We start from the raw sequence: 19,800 nt of genomic DNA, 5'->3' as shown, positions 1-19,800 counted from the left end.
CACACACACACACACACACACACACACACCACAGCTAAGAGGCCATATTTGATCATGTATGAATCTAAATCTATTATTACCGTGCCTCATAGATAGGTAATGTGCTCTGTTAGAATGACACTTCCACCTTCCCATTCTAATGCCTTCACCTCTGCTGACACTGGTCTTAATCTGGAAGATCAAGGTCAAGCCCCCCCCCCCCCCCATGAGCCATTTACCATGATCCCCACATGTACTGGAGGCAATGAGGCAGACAGCTGCTCCCTCGGTAGGAACGTCCCTGTGGTGAACTGCACTGTCCCTGGGAAGGACGGAGACAATGTCACCTTCATAGAGGGACACGGTATATATAGACCCGTGTACTGTTTGTAAACAACGATGATGATTTTGGGATGCGCGCAGAATTTTCCCTGTGCGTCCAGTTCTCTTCGCCTAAGTCAAGTACTGTCCCCCAGGATGTCCCCGGGAGTCTCTCCCACAGGAAGACAGCAGAGTGTAATAGTCTCGGTATGTAAGGCATGTTGAAACACGGAAGATCCTAACCCAGCTCTTAATAATAATAATAATAATAATAATAATAATAATAATAATAATAATAATAATAATAATAATAATAATAATAATAATAATAATAATAATAATAATAATAATAATAATAATAATAATAATAATAATAATAATAATAATAATAATAATAATAAATAATAATAATAATAATAATAATAATAATAATAATAATAATAATAATAATAATAATAATAATAATAATAATAATAATAATAATAATAATAACTTTATTTATATAGCACCTTTCATACATGGATTGCAGCTCAAAGTGCTTCACAGCAAATAGCATAAAATTAACATAGGGCATAATATTTGCATACAGTTGACAGAATAAAAGCAATGCATAAAGTTCAGACATAAGAATAGGTATACAAAGACAATAAAAGTAGTGCAATGTAGAAAGAGCAGACATAAGAATAGGCATAAAATATGTACAATAAGTACAGTGTTGCTCGAAAGCACGTGAACCCCCCCGGAACAGCCTGTCCCCCAAACACCCCACACATCAATCCCCACCACATCCCACAAAGAAAAGGAAAGTATACACATACAACATATTGTGTCACAGACAGCATGTAGGTATGGTAATTAATACACATATATACAAATACTGTACAAACAAATACACATTTAATTAGTTAATTTATAGCCTAATTACAAAAAAAAACATTTGAACAAAAACAAAACGTTGAGCCCAATAAACGTTTTCAGTGATGTGAGCCACTCTCCTCCAAAATCTGAGATTCAAGAGAGAACCCCACCACGCTCATCAACATTCCTGGACCCTCCCAGATCACATGGAACTACATCAAACTCAGCTTAGCACCCACACACCCCCATAGCACATAGCACCCACACACCCCCATCCCCCTCAAGCTACGGTATCTATTTGTATTTATTTGGTTTGGGCCTGGAAATGGGTTCATCTTGTCATGTATGTTATTCAGTATTTGCTCCTGGCCTAGATTTGATATCTTGCCTACATATCCATCCGTCCATGCACCTATCCATATAAACCTACTGTACACACCCACACACACACCCACACATACACATACACATACATACCATAGATATATTTAATATTATGCATACAAGCGCCCAGGATTTCAAGCACTTGAGTACACATACCCTCCCCCCCAATACACACACACACACACGCTCCCTCTCCACTCTATTCCATTTTGTATTTCATGTGAGCATATCGTTTTTTGTGATCCTTTCCCATCGTGACTCAAAAAGGTTGCCTAGATTCCTGATCCTATTTTCCTTTCCATACTATGTATGTAATTGATTGTTTCCATCCATTTTCTTATTTGTGGTGCCAATGGTTTCAGACAGATTTGTAGTTATCTGTTAAATTGCTGTTATTCTTAATATTCTGTAGAGGTACTGGTCTGATGTGAGAAGCAGTGCATGGGGGATTTTCCTAGGAGTATGAATACATTATATGGGTGTGATTGTCATTGTTTTCTCCACTATTACGCTATAATGCTAACAGCTTGATGTGGTTTCTTTATTGTTTATTTAATTTTATATATAATATATACAAATGTGTTCATTTGTCTGTTTAACATCTGTTTATTTGCATTTTTTTAAATGTACAAAGGGTCAAGGGTCATCCCAAGAACAACCACCCACTCCTTCACAACCCCAGGACACCCACCTGTCCCACATCCCCAAGACATGAAAAAAGAAAACAACACTAAACACGAACAAATCACATTTGAACAAATAGCACTACAGTATGGACAAACAAAGCATAAACAAATAATAATTTAAAAATAATTAAATAAAATGAAGGTATTACGGTTTGTGCGTGGGTGATAATGTTTTCTCGTGGCTAGAGATCCTTTCAATGAGAATCTTGTTTTTTCTAGTTTTAGAGCCTGTAGGACCCCCTTAATCCAACTGCTGTGTGTAGGTGGGGAGACAGGCTTCCACTTCAGCAATATTAAACGTCTAGCTAGGAGTGAGGAGAAGAGAAGAGAGGAGAAGCCACTACCATTCAATATCAACATCTAGCTAAGAGTGAGGAAAAGCCACTACAGTTCACATCTCCCTGGATGTTCCCATTTCAAACAGAAGCCCAAAGACAGCTGTAAGAGAATCCAGGTCAATGTTTCTATCAAATATTTCTTTGAATATATTAAAAATATCTGTCCAGTAGCTGGTTAGAGCCAGACAGGGCCAGAGCATGTGTATAAAATATGTAGGGGTCTGCTTACATATGTTACAGGCAGGACTAATAGCATTAATTTGTTTGACAATCTTGCATTTATGTTATGTGTGTGAACTATGCCTAGCACATATTGATGAGGAATGAACTTTCCAGATCTTGTTCCCAGGAACTTATAATAGTAGCCAAAGATGAGATGTTAATATAGATCATTCTGTCTTATATCTCTGACTCAACCCCCTTTTTAGTTGGATATAATTTGAGGAAGCCATCAAGGATGTATGAAGGGGGATCTTTATTATATTTTGATTGAATAATAGGTGTTTATTTCTCTTTTCTTGTGCCCAATATCCCCAATTTTGTCGTTATGCCAATTCCCTTAGATTGCGCTACCCTACTGTAGACTACCACCTCCTCCATTGCCAGCCACTTCTTTCCACAGCTAGGAGTTTCACTGGGAGAGTGGAATGCATGCAAAGGTTCATGCTACCCAGATAATCACATCATCTGCATACATTGCCATTTCATGTTCTTCATGTCCAATCTCTACTTCTTGTACCTTTTGATTGTTTCTTATGTTCACTGCTAAAGGTTCCATAACTAAGATAACAACCAAGGGGGAGAGAGGATCCCCCTATCATGTTCCCTTTAAAAAATCAAAGGATCTCAAAAGGGTACAGTTTACTCATATTCTTGCATTCCAAAATAGTTTTCTATCTAAAGCCTTTTCTAATGTTAACATGAGTAATTGTTGTTGTATTGTCTTTTGAGAATATTCCATTATGGGCGGCTGGGTAGCGCAGCGGACTAAGCGCCTGCCTGCCACTGCAGAGACACTGGTATCGAATCCAGCTGTCAGCGACTCAGCGGTACCTCCGGCTTGGTCGGTCGTCCATACTAACCAATTGGCAGTGTTAGCAAGACCCCTACGCTCTGCATCTTCTGGCCGCCTCAGACCTACTCCTATCCAAGCCCCGCCTATTCTCAGTCCTTGCCCCACAATGGTGGAATGAACTACCCACCCCAGTTAGGACAGCCGAAACCCGACCAATCTTCCGCCGTTGACTCTTCAACCATTATCTGAAATAATAATATAATTTTTTTTTAAATAACCCTAACTAACCTTATGTCATGCACTTGTCCTAATAAACTAACCTACACTGTAACACACAACACTTTGATGAACATTGTTACTCAGCTGATAGAGTTGTACCCTTCCTGATGACTTGTCGTACAGAACTTTAAGTCGCTTTGGATAAAAGCTTCAGCTAAATGACTAAATGTAAATGTAATGTTAGCGGGTGGGAAGCCGGCGGGGTGTGTATCCTGCTCGTTGTAAACAGCGACTCCTACAGGTCGGTCGGGGTGCCTGCTCAGCGAGGGAGGGAACTGAGGGAAGTAGTGTGAGCCTCCCACACGTTATGCTCCCCCAGTGAGAGTCCTCGCTGTCAGGTGAAAAAGAAGCGGCTGGCTGACTCCGCATGTATTGGAGGGGACATGTGATAGTATCTATCAACCCTCCCTAGACCGGCAAGTGGGGGAATTGGCATAACGACTACATTTGGATGGGAGAAAATACAGAAAAAAGGAGGAGGAAAAGTAGATACAAAAAATATATAATATTCCATTATAACATTATCAAGTGTCTGCTGAGAACAAAGCTAGATTGGTGAGAATTTATAATATTAGTCTGTTTGCTAAGTTTGATGTAAGCAATTTAGTAAACATTCAATAATGAGATTGGTTGATATGATGAACAGTCTGCTGGGTCTTTATGATTTACAGTAATGATGGCAGAGTTCAATGTTGGGGCATACTCTTTTTATCTAGGGCCCAATTATAGACTTCACATAATTGGGCCCTAGACCATAGTATCGTGAAATATACATCATATTATTTCTTGTTGAAATTCCTTATACAATTTATTTGTGAACCCATTACTACCTGGACAGTGGACAGTTATCATTTTTTATTTTTCTTATAGTTTCTTTGGTTTGGTTAACTGTATATTTTGTTCTTCTGTTACTTCAGGTAATGGTTATATGATGTTGCAGATGAAGATGGAAGATGTTGGCACCCATTCACTTCAGTGCCAACATCTTCCCCTTGTGTTTTTCCTTTTTATACTGTTTTGCAATCGGACCCCAATCCTATAGCAATCTCTATTTCTCCCTACTATGAACAAGGGAGCAGGCAAGATGCACCTGTAAAATCAGCCACATTTAGTAAATGATAAATCAAGGGTCACACAGGTCTACACACAGGTCACACAGGTCGCACAAGTCTACCCTGATTAACCCCATGGCCAATTGGATAGGCTTTCCTGACACTTGGGCTGCACACTTAATACTGGACTCAAAAAGACTGAACTGAAGACTGAAGAATTAGTTTAACATCTGCTTATATCATACATTTCAGTGTATATGCCAGAGTTAAATGGTGAGTTAAAGGCAGAAGCAGCCAGTAAGCGTAGCTGCTATTGTGATTACGACATAATGTAATGTATGACCTCGCTGCCTACAGTATTCCTGGAGAGAGGTCAGACTAAACAATGCCTTTCTCTGCATCTCCCTAAATCATCCTCGAATGCATTTGCAAGTTGTTAACACAAAAACACAAAAGCTGCCCCCAGCTGCTAAATAGCACTCCGGTGCAGCACGTCAGGATTGTGCACGGGTCCATGTGTTGCCAGAGGCGGCTTCACTCTTCAATTTTTACCTTTTGTTATTTCTGTGCGTCTGTGATTAAGGTGCGAATCTACTCATGTTTCTTCAACTGTAGAGCATGTTCATTTCCTGTTAACATGCGTACCTTTGTGTATTTCCCAGTCTGTGTTTGTAAAATTGATGAGCCGAGGTGCGCTAGCTAACATTGTGAGTGAACGGTCATTTGCCTTAACAACCTTGTTCTCTGAGTACCACCTGCAGTAAGGGGTTGGGGGGGGGGGGGGGGTCTTATAATAGATTCCTGTTGCTTGAGTGAACATATTGTATTGTATGTTTGAATTAGAGGTGGGTTTATGAAAAAAGATAATTAAAGAGACAGTTTGTTGGGTATATAAAATATGTAAATACTAGTAGTAGTAACAACAATAAGAAGGAGAAGAAGAAGAAGAAGAAGAAGAAGAAGAAGAAGAAGAAGAAGAAGAAGAATAGTAAAAAGAATTAAATAAATAGATACAAAAGTGAGCCAAACAATAAGCAAACTACATAATGCATTTGTTAAACATATTGCCATTATACAATAATCTAGCACTATGGCGGCTGGGTGGCGTAGCCGAGATTGCGCTCGTCACCAATGCAAGAGACTCCGGTCTCGACTCCCCGAGTCAGCATTGCCTGCGGCTTGGGCCAGTCGTCATACTATCTCAATTGGCAGAGGTAGCGGGTGGAAAGTCGATGGGTGGGGATTGGACGTTGTGGACAGCGACTCCTACTACAGGTCGGTTGGGTGACGCCTGTACAGCAGAGACAGGAAGTATCGGGGGCAGCGTGAGCCTCCCACGCGTTACTCCTCGCTGTCTGGTGAAAAGATGCGACAGGCTGCCTCCTTGTGTACCGGAGGGGACACGTGATGCAAGGCTTCTATCCTCACTACAGCCGACCAGTGGGAGGCATAGTCTAGCAACGTTCAAGACAGGGGAGGGGAGAATTGGAGGGGAGAATTGGCAATGCAAAATTGGGATGGGAGAAAAATAGAAAAATAAGGAGAAAAAGTGGATAAAATTTTTTTTTATCTAGCACTAGAGTGTTCTCCAATAACCAATTAATTTTACTACTTCTCATTTAAATATATTACTACTATGCGTGCGGTTTGGACACTGAAGTAGAGGTTTGCCTTCAAAATAATCTTTACTGAAAAACAGGGAAAGTGACCTTACACTGTTAGGTAATTGTGTTTCAAACAGAAACTCAACGATTGCAACCGCATAAATACATTTGTTTCTCCCGAGTAATGTAACTCGTTCTAATGTCCATGGGACCTGCCGGCCAGGCATTCTAAACTTCCAATATTAAAAGGTCTTTGGTTGCAACACTGTTTGTCTACAATTGTCATCATTAACATGGCTGGCTTCTTCATTGTCTCCTCTCTCACACAAGCTCCTCCTCAGCACGACAGTATTGGTTTTTGAGACACTCTATTCTTTTTTTATTCTTTTTTTTTAAGTCTGCCAGAGTTCAATAAAACACATGTGTACTAATGCCTCTGGAAGGTAATTAGGGGACTTTGCAGAGACGACAAGTACAAATGTGGAATAAGAAGGTAAAATCCAGCAGGCTGGGTGATTAGGCCTCATCTGGATGTCTCGGGCGTACTGTGACGAGTGGCTGTTTCCTGTTTCTGGGCAGGGCAGCCGCTTGGATCGAAGGCCCCACAGTGTCAGGGATTATGTGTCAATTTACCACCCAGCTGCAGCTGTAGCCTCTCTCTACGGAAGAACATGACTAGCTCTAATTAGGCCATGCTACCAATTACATCCCGGCAATAAGGCATTGAGGGAAACGCTCGGGGAGAGTGAGACTTAACATTGTTCTCTGTGGAAAAAGGAAAGAAAAAATAAAAAGCCTTGCATTTTCAGACCGCTGCTCTCGTCCACCCAGCCCCGTGGCTCACATTATGACCAGCAACCTGGTGTGCCGGCAGCCTCTTGTGTATATTCATGGCCGCGCGCAGCCGTAATTGGACGTTATTTTATCAAAGTGTGTGTTTGGAAAATGCCAACCAGAATGACCGCAGATAGTGGTGCGAACGGCCGTAAAGATTTGCAGATGCAAACTACCCACCGTAGACGGTATATTCACCGAGCGATGCGTCAGCAAGGCACACAGGATGCTGAAAGACCCCAGCCACCCAAAACCACAAACAGTTTGAGCTCATGCCGTCTGGCAGAGGGTACAGCAGTCTCAGGTCCACATACAAAAGAACACTGAACAGCTGCTTCCAACCAGGCAAACAGACTACTGACGGATAGACTCTGAATTATCACATGAGCAAACACAAAAAAGCACCTTAACACTTTGAGCGCCACGCCTGGTTTTCCGTTTTACCGCTTGAATGCCACCATCGGCGCCAATGTTAACGTTAATATCGCCTAATCTATGTTTTAAATTATGGCTATGTGTCTAATCTGCCCATCGCATTATCAAAGACTATTTTCCAGTCAGTGCTGTGAAGGTAGATTGTTTTTTTATCGCGTCGTTTCCGTTTCAGAGCAGTTAGAAAAGCCCCCGTTTTGATATAAAAAACAGCTCATTCTGGAGCATTCTATGAAAATCGTCTTTTAGTGGAATATTCCACAACGTTGATATTCGTCTGCCTTTTTATGAATCGTTTTCAAATAAACGCTAGATGATCAATATTATATGTGCACGCAAGCACATTACGGCCGCGCACTGATAATCGCTCCGTTGATTTCCTCACAGACTTTTACAGTGAAACCGAAAGAAGACATTTCACAAAACAGCTTATAACTTCATCAAACTTACTCTGATTATCCTACCACTGATAACATAGAGTCCTTACCTGACATCAGATGGTATCCAACTGGTATATTCCAATTCCTGATCACCATTCGAAAAAATCGATACGTGTATGGATCCAACGCGATACAGTAGAACTCCATGATCCGCGGGGCTCTGAGGCTCCAGAATGAACTCTGGTAACCCCGGCTGGATCAGTGAACTGGAAAATGTGGAGTACCGGATTTTTTTCCCCATTCATTTTCATTGAGTCCATTCCAAAATCACTTATGTCATCTGGGAGACGACAGGGGGTGCTTTTTTCCACAGTGATCGCCGGCGCCCCTCAGCTATACTCGGGTAGGCTCGGGTGATGCAATAATTTTTCAGATCGCAAAAAGAAAAGAAAAAAAATCCGAGAAATCTCGTGAGTGGCATTCTACGTCACTATTAAAAACCCGAGAAATCTCGTGAGTGGCACTCAAAGTGTTAAGTGACTTTACACGCCACACAAACACACTTATTACACGCACACACTGCTGCTACTTACACTGTAGAATATAAATATATATTTCTTAATTTATCTGCTGTTTCTTTTTACCTTGTAAAAAATAAAAAAAACATATACCTTGTAGTTTTTTATAGAATAGATCGTTGTGTATTGTGTTTACAAATCTACTACGGTTGAGGTGCCGGGAAAAACAAGCATCTCACGTCTTTCTTAATGTATGTACATTTAAAAAAGCTGTGCCAATAAAATAATATGAATCTGAATCTGAGTCTGAGAGTGTTGATCTAGGGATCCCCAAGATAACAGCAACCTCGATGAAACCCAAACAAGCAAATCTCTCTTTCATGACCGGACTCTGACCCAACGTCTGTCTTGTCCTCGTGCAGGTAGCCAAGGTCAATTCCCCATAACCCAGAATGTGACGGTGGTGGAGGGGGCCACGGCCAACATGACCTGTCGTGTGGATTACAACGATAACACCTCTCTCCAGTGGTCGAACCCGGCACAGCAGACCCTCTTCTTCGGGGACAAGAAAGGTGAGTAATATTCCCCGGCCGTAATGGCCGAAGACCGTAATGATAAAACGATGAGGAGATGATAATGATACCTGAGACAGATTATATTACCACGGCCGTCTACTTCATCAGAATTCTTTTCACATGGAATGCTCTCTATAGTCGTTTGCCTGCCAGTGAGTGAATGAATATGTGACCAATGTGGGATGGTGGGAAGGAGAATACATTGCCCTATGTAGTACCAGACTTTAATTATGTCTTTTCATTTGTCTCAGGGCAAGAACATAACAGAAACAGAAGAGTTGTTTCTGTTGTTGTTGTTGTTGTTATTGGGCTATTGTAACGTGCAACACTGAATGTCTTGTTAGCGACACTGTAATGCTTGTGGATTGTGACGTGATTTGGCTTAATTAGCGTACATGAGCTGCCCTACATTTGTATGGCGGTATGGATTGTCATACTGCCTGGAGAGACTTAGCGTTGCATCATGGTTAAACAACGCCTGGGCCGGGAGCAGTCACAATCCTCAGTGCTCCCACGGGTCAAATCCAATTTAAAGGTGACAAAATTGATTAATTGGAATTGGACTGAGTGAAACAGTGGACAGGTCTTGGAGGTGTTGTGTATAGGTGTTCATCGTGCAGATTTTCTCGCAGTATTACCCTTTTCATTGACGCCGTGGCTGCTACAATATCATTGGTGCTGCGATTGAAGGTGTTTCTTTTTAACAATTATGGGGAGAGAGACGCCTGAATGAAAGGGTAGAATGAAGCGCACGGTGAGGTTTGAAGAACAGAGGCTCCATACAGGTGATTGGATTCAGTAATGAAGTCTAAGGTGTTTCATTAGACAAAATCACTTCCAAATACAATGAAATTAAAGTCTAACTGAATCTTAAAGATCCCCTCCGGATTTTTTCAAACCCTTCAAAAAGATCTATGTATCAGACAACTTTGTCCGTGCGGCTTTAATCCTCAAAATTGTACCCTGATTCCCCAGCTCCTGTTTCTTTGAGAGAGAATTCATGATGATTATCCTTTATATATCTGACAAAATAGAGCATATATTTAGCAATTTTAGCATTTAGCATTTTTTGATTATATATTAGATTAGATATTAGATTAGATATATTGTAACTATATTTATTGTAGGGCAAATATAACTGAGAGGGCATACATACCCTCATATTGCACCTTGTTGCCCATATGTGCATGTCCAAAGTTAATTATATTGTTATGTTGTTTACACTGCTTTTTTATTCTATTTTAATTTTTACTTCTCCACTGTACTATAATTCTATGACCTAATCAAATCAAAAACAAATCAAATGTATTTGTAAGGCCCTACAACACACGTTAATGTCCCCATGGGCCGGACACGTCTTCTTTAAACAAGTCAAGAAGAAACATCACAATAAATCAAGAACAAAACAAAAACACCATGAAATCCAAAATAAAATGTAAACTAAATAAATGAATGCAACAACTCGTGTGGGAGGATCACACTATCCCACTCAAGTCCTATCCGCGCTTCGCAGGCGCCCCGACCGAACTGTAGAAGTCGCTGTTTACAACGACCCGGACCCACCCCGCCAGCTTCTCCCACCCTCTAATACTGCCAATTGTATTAGTGTGAGCGGCCAGCCAAGCTGGTGACAACCCCGGAGCTCCGGGGTTGGTGACGAACGCAATCTCCGCTACGCCACCTAACCGCCTTTCCAGACTGTTCTATAAAACTAGCGATTTTTATTTAAAACGTATTCAAGTATAAACATCATGAACATTTACATTTAGTCATTTAGCTGACGCTTTTATCCAAAGCGACTTACAACTTCTGTACGACAAGTCATCAGGAAGGGTACAACTCTATCAGCTGAGTAACAATGTTCATCAACGTGTTGCGTGCTACAGTGTAGGTTAGTTTATTAGGACAAGTGCATGACAGTAAGGTTAGTCCTAACTGGGGGTGGGTAGTTCATTTCTCCATTGTGGGGCAAGGACTGAGAATAGGCGACTTCTCTTTGATGACCCTCCCGGAGCATGGATAGGAGTAGGTCTGAGGCGGCCAGAAGATGCAGAGCGTAGGGATCTTGAGGGTGTGTAGTTAGAGACCATTGACCGGAGGTAGGCGGGAGCGGTTCCCTTTGCCGCACGGTATGCCAGGTCGAGGGCCTTGAAGCGGATTTGTGCAGCTATGGCAGGGGTGGCCAACCCGCGGCTCGCGAGCCGCATGCAGCTCTTTGCCCGTCAATGTGCGGCTCTTCCATCCATACATTTTTTTTCAAAAATTCAAAAATTATAATACCTATAGGCCTATATATATATTTTTACTTTTTTTTTTTTTTAACTATTTCTTTTTTTTATGTCACTCATTCCATAAGGACGTAGAATAAACATTTAAAAAAAAATAAATGGTCCATTTGCATGTTCTTGGTATCTGAATCTATGGACATATTGATCAGTGTCAGAAATAGTGTGTCTGTTACTAGGCTTGAGTAAATTGTAATGAACCAAAGGAGAATGTCAATTCTATTAAAAAAAATATATAATTATCTTTGACTGTGAATAACACTAGGGATGCACCGAAATTTCGGCCACCGAAAGTTTTCGGCCGAAAATGGCCAAAAATGCCCTTTCGGCTTTTGGCCGAAAGAGTTTTTTCACCGAAAATATATCACCGAAACAGAAACAACCTGTAACCTAACGCGTGTTGTTGTTGTTGTTTTTTCCACAACATTACAGGGCCCCGTTCCCCGTACCTGGCTAACTGAGTTAGCCGGATAATTTTCAGCATAGCTTGACTTAAGCCAGACATTTCCATTCCCCGACGTCGGATTTTCTAAATCGCCATGGTAACAGATCAGAAAGTTTGAACCTGGTCGAGGGCAGGGTTAAGTTCAGTTAGCTGGATGAACCATGGCCACGCCCCGCAAAGAAATGCCAGCTCGCTTCCTGAAATATTTCTCACAGTCTAGATCCCATTATGCCATTCTGAATTATGTTTTTGTGCTTCGTTTGAAATGTAAAATAATAGGTCTACCTAAAATGCTGATAATAAATCATATTCAGCCTATGAATTTACTTTGTCCTATATAATGCACGTCATATTTATACGGATATGGTGCTCGCGACACACACAGTTATTTTAATAACGAACTAAACGGATCATTGCAAATGTGAATCCCGCTGGGATATTTTTAATGAATGAAACCTATCGGGTGTTTGGCTCTGATTAGTTTAATATTCTTCGCTGAGTATTTGCTTAACGGAGCACCCGGATGCGTTTCATTCAAGCTGAAGCGTCTATGCGCGGATTGTGGATATGTATTATGAGGAATCTGAATCTGTGGAGTATTTAATTGTATCACTGTCACTGTGACAGTGTCACACGTTATTGTGATATTGTAACTGGGATTAAAATATATGAGGAGATGCGCTGTTTGATGGATTTGGTGACGTGACTTGATAAATTGAATGAGCCTTTGACGTTTTTGATGAATGAATTTGAGAAAATGCATTTATCTTTTCAAGCACTGTTATCTGATGATGAACATGAGGTGTCACTGGTATAAACCAAAGGGTAATCAATTCAATGCATGTATAGATTAGGTCCAAAACAGATTAAAACCTGATTAATAGTGTAACTGCAAGCCTCCCTCCAAGCCTCTCTTTGGAAACCATGTATTTATATAGTACATAATACCTAAGCACATACAGTACAGATATCCTCATAATATAATTCGTATCAATTAGATATACTATTTGGGCTTGTTTTTATCCGTATTCTGAAAGAGTTGAACTAATTATTTTCGCTAGCAAGATCTCATTTGATTATTCATTCCATAAGCCTACTGCCAGCAGGCACGTTTAAAGAAATATAATCTGATTGATTGGGGTAATGAGGGACTTAAAATGAGCCTATAGATTATGCATTTAACTTGTCGGCGAGGCTATTGAGCCGTACTGCATTGTACCCGTTCTGCAATCTGTTAATAAAGTTTTAAATCAATCAATCAATCAATGCCGTTAGAAGATCAGGATTTCTGCGATCGACACCTGCTGTCTTTTCAGCTGAGGCGGCCGCGCACAATTATCCTGAGTCTCAAGTCTGGTTCAAATGAACAAGACTGAATTCACATTCGAGGAACAGGAACATCCCGGATTCAAACATCGGGTTAATTGAATCTGGATAATGGGACTTTTGATCGACTTAGTTGAACCAGGTACGGGGAATAGGGCCCAGATCTATTTTGAGTCTAGCACCTGTGACTACACTGGGGATGTGCGTGAGTCTTTTCTACTTCGTGTTGTTGTGATGATGTCATCAAAACGCGGCTTCAGTCATTACATGCTTAACGTGAGCTCTTCAGTCCTGCGTTCTGCAGCCTGTGAAAACTCCTCTTGGGACTCGGGGGAGTCGCGCTGTTTCTATGTAAACTCCGTGCGCAATGCTTTATATCCTTATTTACTATATGCCCGTCGCGGTTAATCACTGAGTGATCTAATATGCATATTCTTCAGAGCGAGAGGGGGGGGGGGGGGGGGGGTTGTGTTTCTCACATTGACGCTGTCTGTCGCTGATAATATAATCTGAAGAGCATTATTATTATTATCATTCTCGAGCATACACGTCGCGCATCTACTGTGCCAAAGTCAAGAGAGCACATTCATCTGGGGACTAGAAAGGTGCGCTCAGTAGAGCACAGATGTCCACATGTCTTCTCTCTCTCTATCTATCTATCTATCTACCTCTCTCTCTCTTTCTTTCTTTCTTTCTTTCTTTCTTTCTTTCTTTCTTTCTTTCTTTCTTTCTTTCTTTCTTTCTTTCTTTGGGTCCAATACAGTACCGCTCAATACACACAATTGTTAAGGGGATGCAGACCAGAGAAAGACTTTCGTCTTGTTTACATCAGGGTCCCCCATTTTCAATTCATTATTCCACACTTTCTTTTCGGTTTTCTTTGGATGGCAGATTATGATACTCCACTAGCACTCACTCACTCACTCACTCACTCACTCACTCACTCACTCACTCACTCACTCACTCACAATTTCCTGCCAGCCAGGCAACCTACTGTTCACACCTGGTGTGAGGGGGCAGGACTGAACCATTTCATGTAAATAGAGGGGGAGGGGGAGGCTCTCTGGATGCTTACTATTTCCCCCCGTAATAGAGCTTTTGCTTCAATGATTTGTCGGTCCAGTGAGAGAGAGAGAGGGGAAATGACACAAGTTATTTTTAAAAACCGAAAAGCTTTTGAGAAAACATTCAGGGCTGGAGCCCAACAATCCCACCCCCGCTCTGCCCATGGATACGAGACATGAGATATCTTCCATCAGTCGTTTCACATGGTGTTCACGAGGTCATCTCCATGCAACATGCCTGAATTAGAGCACAAGAGAGTTCTGAAATAGCAAAACACTCTCCTCTAGCTCTCCTGTATCCTGACAGTAACCAAGCTTCCGCTGAATCAGTCTTATTTATTTATTTTTCTCTCTACATAATGTAAAATGAAGAGCGCTGATGGGGTTGAGCGGGTAGGAGGTTTGGAGAGAGGCAGGAGTGCACTCTGTAAAAGGCTGCGTTGCCCCTGCTAAGGGCAGCCATTTGCAATGCGTCTTATCCCGGGCAAATGCAGATGACAAAATAAATGTACTCTGTTGAGCGGAAGGTTAGCCGGGCTAAGTGTGAGACCGCTTCTCCTCCATCTACTCTTTAAACAGCCAGATGAAAAGCTTTATTGGCACATCTAACACAATGCCCGGGAGGCCAAGAGAAATGGAGGGCGTGGAACAACACCGCTTCATGCGAGCAGAAGGGTGGGATGCCTGAGAAGACAGCTCAGCTGTGCCAGATCAGCAGTTAATTGCTTGGCAGAGGGCTGTGACCGTCCCACTCCCATTTACTCTGCTTTCCAGGAGGAGCCAATGAAATGTTCGGTTCAACCTTATGCTACCCCTCAGCCCCAACGACTAACTGCACAGCGGAAGGGCTGGAGATAGGGCTATTCTGCCCCCCCCCCCCCCCCACCCTCTCTCTGATGAACAGACGTCAGTGGAACACAATGCGACGGCAAAGGGGACTTATACGCTCTTGTCTGATCGGCCGCCGCCGTTAAAGCGTGTTTAATGCACACGTAGTTCGGCTCAAGTTGAATCGCCGTTCTAAATTCATCCGCTACCGGACCTGTAACCATAGCAACATTAAAGAGCACACAGCTGTACTCGTTATCAACTGCAGCAAGCACAGCTGACTTATCAACTTGATAAGCGAACGGCAGGGAAGGAAAACTCACCAATTCACGAGTTCAACCCAGCTGACGATGACAGACACAGAAGGATACGTTTAACAGATTCCATAGAAATCGATAGTTTATTAGAGCAACGATGCAGCAGCCTGATGCCGGCGGCTTTGGGAGGATGCACATGGAGCCGCGCGCTCCTGGGCAGGTGCGGTCAGCTGGGATTGGATGAGGCAAGGAAAGGAACCTTTCACCTGTCACCAGAGTGCTCGTCTCTAACCGTGAAAGGGGGATGAGACTCCTTTAGCCTACGACCAGCCTCCAGGCGGAGCCGCCTCCGGAAGGGGATAAGATCACGCTGGCCTGTGATAGACTCCACTCAGTGGAGTGGCCTCGGTGGGGGGAGCTGAGCGCTTGCCCGATAGGGGTAGATGTTTATTATGTAATTTTATGGGAAAGAGGCCCCATTCCGGGGGGAAGCGAAAACGCAGATATCCCGAACCTATAGGGAATTCTTCCCCGATCCCTTAAAAGGGGAATGTGGCCTTTTTTATTTAATTTTTAATCTTTTCCCCCTTTCTTTTTTTCCGTTTTTCTCCCATCCCAATGTTAGTCGTTATGCCAATTTGATTTGATTTGATTTTATTAGGGATCCCCATTAGCTGGTGCGATAGCAACCAGCTAGTCTTCCTGGGGTCCACACACAAAAAAACATACAAAAACAATCACTATTGCAAAAACTAAATTATTAAAAGTCAGTACACACAATGCATAATGAACCTACTGTAACAATTAAGATAGCTAAAATTACATTAGTGTAAAACAAAAACAAAAAATGACTTTACAGTGTTAAAAACAATTTAAAAACTATTTAAGATTCTTTTTAAAAGTGAATCTACTGTAAATGCAGCAGAGGTTCCGAGGCAGGCCATTCCAAAGAGTTAATGCTCTAAGAATAAAAGATCTCCCCAAAGCGCTGGTTCTAGGACCTGGCAATTCAAGCTGCCCACTACTGGAACCTCTAGTGTAATGCTCGTGCACAGTATTACTAAAAACAATCTGATTATGTATAAAAACAGGAGTTTTACTGCTCATGACCAACTTGAACAGCACAAGTATATTAAAAGACAATCTATTTTCAACGTTAAGCCAAGAGAGGCGGGCATGCATACGGCTGACATTAGACCTTAGTGAGCAGTACGTGGAAGAGGTCTGAATAGGATGACAAGAAAGCATAATTAGACAGGTGACATGTTGATGCCGAAGCCAGGATATTCAGGATAACTTATTGCACTGACAATATACTTACCTGTGCTTATCGTAATTCTAAACTTCAGGATAACTTATAATCATTGCACTGACAATATACTTACCTGTGCTTATCGTAATTCTAAACTTCAGGATAACTTATAATCATTGCACTGACAATATACTTACCTGTGCTTATCGTAATTCTAAACTTCAGGATAACTTATAATCATTGCACTGACAATATACTTACCTGTGCTTATCGTAATTCTAAACTTCAGGATAACTTATAATCATTGCACTGACAATATACTTACCTGTGCTTATCGTAATTCTAAACTTCAGGATAACTTATAATCATTGCACTGACAATATACTTACCTGTGCTTATCGTAATTCTAAACTTCAGGATAACTTATAATCATTGCACTGAAAATATACTTATCTGTGCTTATGTAACGGAAGTCTGTGAGTAATATCCACAGTCACGATGGACGTGTGTGTTGTGAAGTGACTGTGGCAGTAAGCGGCACTGCGAGTTAAACTAACTTCCCCTTAAAAGACACATAGAAGTGAATTCACCTCTTGGTATAGCGGTCTATGCTGTCGCCCGCAGTGCGGCCGACCCGGGTTCGAAACTCCCTCGGGGCAACGAAAAACGAACACAACGCAGAAAGAGTAACATACGATCGGTCACACTTATCGTAATTCTAAACTTCAGGATAACTTATAATCATTGCACTGACAATATACTTACCTGTGCTTATCGTAATTCTAAACATTACAATATAGATACTTACCTGTACTTACCTGTTCGGGTAAGTAATACATGACATTTTAAAGGGGATAAGGCAGGGAAATTGGGCGAATGACGAGCCGCTCCAGAAACTCTGTCTCTTAAACAGTACTGTATATTTGTATATCTTGTATGTCATAAATGTCTGGATGTAACAGTACTGTTTATCTGTATGTCCGTGTATGTCATAAATGTTACGATGAATTGAAAATGGGGGACCCTGGGGGGTCTGCATCCCCTTAACAATTGTGTGTATTGAGCCGTACTGTATTATACCCATTCTGCACCTTTGTCGCAATTCTCATCAAATAGCCTTTTTTCCATGTGTGTTTGTGGATAGCGTTGGCTATATTTTATGTATATGCCAGGAAAGTAGCTCAGTATCACATCTTTGAGTCACATTACAATAATCCATGTTTGTTTTTCTTAAAAAATCACTATTAAGCGTGTTTTATATACCTTCCACCCAGTGGCGTTGCGTGGGTAAAATAACAGGGGATGCCAAAAAAAATTATGTTATTAAAATAAAATAAAATACGTTATTAATATTTTTTTATATATATATTTTTTTATATATTTAAGCCAAGCAGTCACCATGTATGTTGTGTATGTCATAAATGTCAATAATATGAATTGAAAATGGGGGACCCTGATGTAAACAAGACGAAAGTCTTTCTCTGGTCTGCATCCCCTTAACAATTGTGTGTATTGAGCCGTACTGTATTGTACCCATTCTGCAATCTGTTAAATAAAGTTTTCATTCATTCATTAATTTGCTGTCTCGTTATAACACAAACAGCTCACGTTAGTCACCATGAACCATGACCAGCTTACGTTAGTTAGCATCCAAGCTAGCCTGATAACGTTAGTAGTTTAGCATCCAAGCTAGAAACTGCTAGGCTGCCTGCTTACCTGGCCAATAATGTGGTCCTCCTCGCTCCTCCTGGACAGATAGATTTGTTAAATCATAATATCCACAGTGGTCCTCAGTAAATGTCCCACCGGCGAAAATAAGTTGCTATTAAAGTGCTAAATGTTAGATACACTAATAGAGGATTCGAACGTGCCCGCTCTGTTAATAACATTTTCAATCAATCAATCCCGCGAGGGGATGACGTTCAGACGTTGTCACGTTAGATGGACGTGCCTCCAGGGCATGCCCGTATGAAGACGCTAGAGTACTTTTCTGTCAGACGGACCCGTGTTATCGTGTGGGAACCGCTTTATTAAGCTCAAATCTTATTGGCTAATAATTGGTTTTGGACTCCACACCCATGAATCACGTGGTGGAAGCTAGGGAAAGACACCTCCCTCCTCCCCTTCTGCCTGAGCTGCAGTGACTGAGCACAGTGACTGCCAGCCTGCCTCAGTGAGTCTGACAGTGTTAGAGAGAGTGAGAAGGAGAAGAGGGAGAAAATTAAAAAAAATATATATATAACACAGAGATGAAAAATAATGATTTTTTATTATTATTGTAAACTATTGAAAAAAATATATATAATTTAAATTTTAAATTTAAATGTTTTATTTTTCATATTTCATATTCATATTTTAATGGGGAAGCCTGGCTTCCCTTGGCTTCCAGGAGATTCGCCACTGCTTCCACCCTAGTCGCAGAAATGAACAGGTTGACCATCATGTTAAAAAAAAAATTTAATACACAGCCTGTACAGTTTAAAATTTGAATGAATCATAAGTAACATGATGGATGAGGCCTCCAAGAAGTAGTTTGTGTATTTATTCTGGATTTTAACCATTATTTTCTTTAGGGTTAGGGTTAGGGGGTTTGGGTTAGGGTAACCCTAACCCAGGGGTCGGCAACCTGCGGCCTCGAGGCCGCATGCGGCTCTTTAGCCAATCAGCTGCGGCTCCCTGGCCCAAAAAAAAATTTAAATAAATAAAAGATATTATTATTATTATTATTATTCTTTTCTTTTTTTTAGATCGATGTCATACTGTGACACTGAAATGAAAAAGTATTTCATCAACTAAGATAGTTGCAAGTGGCTAATCTTGAGTTTCCGACCCCCCAGTAAGCTATAACCATGGATAAATCCAAAAAAAGGAAAGTCTGAGGAAAATAGAGGGTTTAATTCAGCGTGGACAGATTAATTTGCTTTCACGACTAACGATGCAGGCTTTCCTGTAGTATGCCTGATATGTGGTGCGAAATTTGCGAACAACGAAAAATTTACTTTTTATTTTATAGATTTTCCACAAATAAGGGAAGGAATAGAGCTGCATAGTTCAGGGTTTTATTTCAAAGTAGGTCTACAGATGCCAG

General features: G+C 41.2%; 1 protein-coding gene across 1 annotated transcript in view; it reads left to right on the top strand.

Annotated features, from left to right (window-relative positions):
* Positions 1 to 19,800, top strand: part of cadm2b (cell adhesion molecule 2b) — a gene marked incomplete at both ends in the record, with an annotated part of 425,499 nt that overhangs the window by 327,748 nt on the left and 77,951 nt on the right. The window contains one exon of the mRNA XM_084328310.1: positions 9,103 to 9,252. Within this exon, the coding sequence (XP_084184436.1) occupies positions 9,103 to 9,252 (150 nt within the window). The remainder of the gene's footprint in view (positions 1 to 9,102; positions 9,253 to 19,800) is intronic.

Source organism: Notolepis coatsorum, assembly GCF_963971535.1.
Source record: "Notolepis coatsorum genome assembly, chromosome: 1".
Classification (NCBI taxonomy): Eukaryota; Metazoa; Chordata; class Actinopteri; order Aulopiformes; family Paralepididae; genus Notolepis; species Notolepis coatsorum.
This window is presented reverse-complemented; position numbering and strand designations above follow the sequence as displayed.